The following is a 6,532-nucleotide window of genomic DNA, read 5'->3' on the forward strand; positions in this document are numbered from 1 at the left end:
AGAGCCTTGGCAGCCAGTTGCTGAGATGCTAGTGCTCCACCTTCCCTTCCTCTCCCAAAAGAGGAGTGTGGACCTCCTCCCCCCAGCGCCCTCCAAGGGGTAGGGGTAGGCAGAAGTCAGCTCATCTCCCTTACCCGACTCTAGGACTCAGTTTCCAAAGAAGGCTAACGTAGCCAAGAGAATGGAGGCAGCAGCCTACCCCTTCCAGAAGGAACTAAATGAGCCAGTCGAGTCACGGGATCACACCGTGGCTGTTGGGGACTAGCCAGACATACACTTTGTCCCCAGCAGAGGTGCCTTTCTGACATTTGGTGCCATCCATAAAAGAGGGGCCCAGACCCACAGTCAATTCAGGGCGACCCAGTCTGAGTCCTGAACTTAGTTTTGGTCTTCCCAAGTGGGTTGTTGTGTACTTTGTTTTTTTAAGTATCCCAACCTTCAATCCTTTGGTATATAATATGAATTTTTTTAGTATACATTTGCACTTTCAGTTATCCATGGGTATCTACTAAAGGCAAAAGTTTTTCTTTACTGCTTAGTTTTGAAAGCAAGTTTAAAAAGAAAAAGTATCTGGTCAATGTGCAGTTGGACCAGCTGGCTGGAAGTCCAAACGCAACCCGTTAGCTGGCAAGACCCTTCCCACCATTACAAGAAGCCTCCAGTCCTGTAGCCCATCAGCCAATGAGTCACAGAGCTGCCTCGCCTGGGCATCAGGCGTGGCTTAGACTTCAGATTTCCCAGGCTGTGATCTCAGAAAGGTGTTGCCCCACCCTTGTCACAGGTGCCCAGTCTCCCAGCCTAGGCCTTTGGAAACTCATCGTAGTTGAACGGTTACAGTAAGTCACACCCTTGCCTGACCCTTTTTCTCTCTCCTCCCCCCCCACCCCCTGCTCTCTGTTCCCTTCGGGATCCTTCTGACCTTCCCGGCCCTGCAGAGCATACCTGGATGTCCAGGCAAGACTGGGCGAAGTTTCTGAGTGGCCCTTTGTTTAGGTGATGTCCTCAGACCTGGACCCCCACAGCCTCACTCCTCATCCCAACCAGAGATGGCTCACTTCGGATCGAGGGTTGACTACATCTCATCTCACGAATCTGCTGTAATATACGACGACAGCTTTTAAATGTGTATATAATCCATGATTTTTGGTTTGGTTTTGTTTTGTTTTTCTTGATGGTTTCCCTTCCCCTTCTCTCTTCCCCGCCTCCTTTTAAATCTCTTTGAATCACAATTTGGTAGTAATTTTGACTTAGTCCAGTAGTCACCTAGCTTTAATATCTAGTCAAAAGCTAACCATAGTATAATTGTTATATTAAGGAGTTATATTTTTTTTTTCTTTAAACAATTTTTTTTTTTTTTTTTTTTTTTTTTGCTCGTTTTGATTCTGTTCTCACTTTTAAAGGATGCTGAGATGGTGATGTTGCTCTCCATATTTTGGTACCAATTCTGAGACTATGAATTTTTCAGGTGGAACTTTAGCACACCACGCAGCTGTTGTGAGGAGGGGAGCGGGAGGTGGGCGTAAACTTTCTGTTTTGCGTTGTAGACGAAGTGAGATGTAGTAGGCTAATTAACAGACTCTAGCGGTTCTTTTTTTGTGATGTCTCTTTGTTAACCTAAGTATCTATTTTCGGCAATAAGGTAAGGATGACCATGTTTTGGGTGTCCTCCTTTTCTATAAGTGCTTTTTTTCTGTTGAAAGAGGTCATATTATAAGGTTTTTTGAAATTGTGAATTCTAAAAAAAAAAAAGAAAAAAAAAGAAATGTTGTAAATACAATTCCATTAACTACATAGAAACTATTAAGAAAGAGAGAATCAAAAAAAAAATATTTTTGTGAGGGAGTCGGTCCCAGGCAGTTTGATGCTCGGGAAGGAGGAGGGGATGGATGGATGGAAGGTTGACCAAGTCTGGTACTGAGACTGAGGAACACCCAGCTGCCAGGACGACCCCGGACAAGTGAGGGCGCTGTCGAGCTCTGTCGTCAGTGCGCTAGACCTATGAACTGTACTAGTATCCTACCAGCCTATCAACCTCTCTGTCTGTGCACAGCTTCAGATGTTACCGTCTAGCTAGATTTTTATTTAAAATATGAAAAACTGCTTTTCCCAAGACGTTTTTTAAAGACAAAGCTACAATTTTAATATTTAACATATTTAAAGTTTCAAAGCACACCTGTTTGGCTTGGGGGCGGGTCAGGGAGGGGACATTCTTTTTCAGTCTTAATTTTTAAATATTTGATCATTTTCTATCGTCCAATCATTTCAGCACCTCCAAACGTTCCTAGGACCCTCTGCCTCTCTCCTCCCCCTCCCCTGCCGACCCCAGCCCCAGATCTGGGGGCCCCTGGGCCAGGAGTGGATACACCTGCATGAATACAACCTTTTCTCCATTCACTTTCTATTTACAAATTAGGAAAGCAACCTTTTGGTTTATATATTTTTTTTTAATACCTCAGTGCTGCAAGTATCACCAGAGAGGCTATGGAAGAATTCTTTTTTTTTTTTTTTTTTTAATTTATTGTAGATGTAAACAGAATTTTAAAAATAAAAAGTATAAACATCACTGCACTGTGACTGGTGGGAAAAACTGACAGTTTCCTGTTTGCACATGTTTAACATTTGGCTGTTATAATATATGGTCCTCGGTTGGGGAAAGACACTTATGATGAAGGATATTTTTTAATTTAACTTTTTTTTAAATATTGGTAATAGGTCAGCAACAGCAACTTATAGAAGTACAACTCAATAGATGGCATTAAAACATATTGTAGTGTGGATATATATTTTTTTCTTTTTAAAAGATGTGATATTGACGTTTTATTAATATTTTTTAAATTGTTACGTTTATAAATTTGGTACTTAAGGCACAGCCAGTATGAGACACTGAATGCGACATTTATTATAAAGAGCTGCTGCACTCCTATTTTTATAAATTTTACTAACAAAGTAGACTAATGTAGACATTCACAGACATGGTAGGGCAAAAGCATCTTTAAACTAAAGACTTCAAAATACTAACTCAGAAAGAAAGAAAAAAAAAAAAGCCTTTTCCAATCCTTATTAAACAGCTACAGCATTTTTTTTAAAAGAGAGAATCATGTTCTTTGTTTTTCCAGTAAAATATTAGGTTGTTTGGAGAGATTTGCGGGGGGAGGGGGGATTTTTTTTTTCTTTCTTTTTTTTTTTTTTAAATGTATTAATTTCCAAACAACCAGGTTAAGTAAAATGCTGGACGCTTTTAAAATATCAGAACTTCCTCAGATCATAAAATAACAAAATAGAAGTTTTATTTTAAGAAAAAAGAGACAATAAATTCCCAGATTCAGTGTCTAGCAAGGGGATTTAGTTACTTTTGTCCATGTTGGTGACGTACTGTATCCCCTTCCTTTTCTCTGCATCCCCATCACCTCGTAGAAGACTTCTTGGTTGATCATTGTCTGTTAATAATGTATAAAATGGCTATCTTGTAAGCGTGCTGTCCTGGTACTAGTGTAGTGACTTTTTTTCTCCTCTTTCTTCTAGTACATATTGATAGGTATAATGTAATTAAGGTTTAAAAAAAAAAAAAACTAGACATAGTTATTCAGATTTAGGACCAGTAAGGATAGAACTTTCTCTTATTTATGAAAAGAAAAAAAAATGCTGATAATTTTGGGGCAGTTTTTTCCTTTTAATTTTTTTTTCAATTTCAAGTTTAATTTTTATTTTTCCTGATCTGATGTGGTTTCAACTAACCCAAGGTCTCACAATGTTCAAATGCCGACCAACTCTACGGCATTTTGTGGATTCCCCACCCCCCCTCACTGTGAAGGGGTGTGCCATACTACCTTAAATGCTAATGCTAGATATGCAAAACTGGATTTTTTTAATTTATTTTTTAAAAGAGGGAGGCATGGTATATTAAAATGATTTTACTAAGAGAAAAAAAATATTTTTTTAAGAATGCTCAGAAGAAATTGATAATCTGTGTGAATATGTTTTAGATGTTTATATACCTTTTGAAGAGACCCAGTAGCCCATAGCACAAATCTCGTGGAAATCTGATATGTTTTAATGTGGCTACCTAGGTTAAGGTTCACGTTAGTCCCCCCACCTCATCTAGAAGTCCATTTCAAATGATTTTTGTAAATTCTTTTAGCACTGATGTTCAGCCTCGTCTTTGTTTCAGTTAAGCTCAATGGCGAACCTGGGACCCACCTTTCACCTTCCCTGAGGGAGAACCCTCTTGGCTGATGGCTCTTGGTGTAGCCACCGGGAACTCTGGCTTTCAGATCCATCTGCTGGAAGCCCCGACCTCCTCTTCTCCTGAGCAGAGGAGAGTGAGTGGCCGTGGGGTAGATGGAGTTGGCAAGCCGGGGTCTCCTCTCCAGGAGCCTCTGCAGAGGTTGTTGGTGGCCTTCCTCATCCCGCTCTGGACCACCAGACAGCCTCGTGCTCTATCCCAGTCGCTCATTGGCTCGATTCAAACGAAGCCCCAACAGGCCTTGCGTTTTTATCCTTCATAACCATCATCTTAATTTGAACTTGTAGCTTGGGCTTTAAGGTAGCATGGCTCAATTGCTGTGGATTTAATGTCTCACTGCACAGCAGTTCACAGCCAGTGAATGTTACACACATCTTGCTAGACTAGTATAAAAATCATTGGGTAATTGTTGGTTCTAATGACCTGAAAGGTGTTCAGTTTTTGTTTTCTTTTTTTTTCCAATCTTCGAGTTTTCTTATTTTTTTGGTTATTTTGTTTTGTTTTATCTTGGATATATTTTTTTTCTTTTTTGGGGGAAAATTTTTATTTTTGGTTCCAACTAGAAAAACAAAACCTATTTTGATCTTTAGTGCAAACGAGGGCTAGGGACTTAGCCTCCACCACCACCACCACACTGCTTCATTCTGCCATTCACTCACTGCAGCATATTCAAGAATAAAGCAATATAGTTTACTACATTTTTTATTGAAGGTCAGCCATGCTTTCTGTATTATATTGCATATGAAATTGTTTACAAAAGAAACACTAACTCATACTTTATCAGTTGGAAGTGACACACAGGGACAGAGGGAGACTAGGGGGAACAGGTGGGGAGGGGAGAATTTTTTTTTTTTTTTTTTTTTTCATCTTGACTGTGCTTTACCAGCCAGGTGATCTTCCAAGGAAGACAAAAGCCAGGAGGGTAGAGGGTAGAGAAGAGGGACCGGCTGCAGGCAAGCACATTGGATAGAGACACTGGGGAGTTGCCCACCCTCACCCTAGAGCAGAAAACAAGCAGAGGTCAGCTCAGCTCAGTCCTGGGCACGGACACTACACCATATGATGCTGGAAGTTAAGCAATACTTTAATACTGTCATGTGTTCGTTTTCTTTTTCTTTTTTCCTTTCACCAAAAAAATAAAATAATAATAATAATAATAAGTAAGTAAACTAAAATACAAAAATCATGTGAATCAAACCCACCCCTCTCGGGGAGCAACCTTAATCCAAATACCCGACTATCTAATAATCAGAATGTATTGTCTCGGACAGGATTTCGTTTCCGGGAGGCAGGGAGCGAGAGGGGAAGGGAACGGGGACTGAGAGACAAAAGTTCCAGAGCCTCCGTGGAAGGCTCCTGCTACTGTATTCTGTACATACTGTACCATCCCGTGTGGAGTCTGTGAGTGTGCTCTTGAGTAGCGTGGGCTAGCCAATCTGCCGTTCACGGTGTGTTGTAAACTCGGAATTCCATATGTAATAGGTTGCAAGTCTAAGCGTTTCATGTGGACATAAATGTATCTAAATAAAACTTTCCCTAGCACTGTGGCTGACCTCACCCTTACTTTTATACTTTAGTATGAAACCGATGAGAACTTTGGTAGTGAGTATTTTTTTTATATATATACATATATATGTATCTATATATATATCTATCTCAAGCATCTTTCAGGTCTTTGTGTGTGGCTTTCTTAAAGCCCTGTTGTAAAAAAATTACTATGTGGATGGCAGTCTCTCACATCACAGATGTGGAAAGTATAATTTTATATTTGTATTTTCAAATAAATAAGTTTGTGAAAGGTTTCCATCCTCTACTGTGGTCCAGAAATCAATGTGTTTGTCTGACAAAAAATAAAATAAAATAAACTGTTTTGAACAGAGTTGTCTGGTGTCCTTGTACCGTGGGAGAGGACTGGGGTGGGGAGAGCCGCTGTGAGGGTTGGGGAGAGGGGATCACCGAGTCCCACCTGCCCTGCCTCACCCCTTGGCTTGAGTGTTGATCTGGGGGCCTCCAACCAAGAAGTCCTTTCCCTGTTGAGCCATTTTAATGAGGGACTGGAGAGCATTAAGGTGGAAAAGCAGGCCAGAAAGTAGGGCAGATTAATTGTGGAGGTGCTCAGAATCCTTGGGAGTTCAGGGAATGGATGGCAAAGGTCCTATGAGACTGTAGGACCCAGAAGGGGAGCAGCATAGAAGGAGCTAAGGGACCCCCTCTTGCCAGCCTCTGCTAGTTTCCAACAGTGTGTGGGAGAAGGTGCCAGGGCACACTCCAGATGCCTGAACGGGACTG

The 6,532-nt window shown here is 40.9% G+C and overlaps 1 protein-coding gene across 6 annotated transcripts in view; it reads left to right on the plus strand.

Annotated features, from left to right (window-relative positions):
- Msi2 (musashi RNA binding protein 2) overlaps window positions 1–6,118 on the plus strand; it is a 367,708-nt gene extending 361,590 nt beyond the window's left edge. For 4 of the 6 annotated variants that reach the window (XM_076871167.2, XM_076871163.2, XM_076871165.2 and 1 more), the window contains one exon: window positions 936–6,118. Coding sequence is in view for 3 of the 6 variants with exons in the window: in XM_076871168.2 (XP_076727283.1) it covers window positions 936–997 (62 nt within the window). In the remaining 3 variants the exon portion in view is untranslated. The remainder of the gene's footprint in view (window positions 1–935) is intronic. The other 2 variants (XM_076871162.1, XM_076871164.1) reach the window with 1 other exon arrangement.
- The last annotated feature ends 414 nt before the right edge of the window (window positions 6,119–6,532 follow it).

Source organism: Callospermophilus lateralis, chromosome 11, assembly GCF_048772815.1.
Source record: "Callospermophilus lateralis isolate mCalLat2 chromosome 11, mCalLat2.hap1, whole genome shotgun sequence".
Classification (NCBI taxonomy): Eukaryota; Metazoa; Chordata; class Mammalia; order Rodentia; family Sciuridae; genus Callospermophilus; species Callospermophilus lateralis.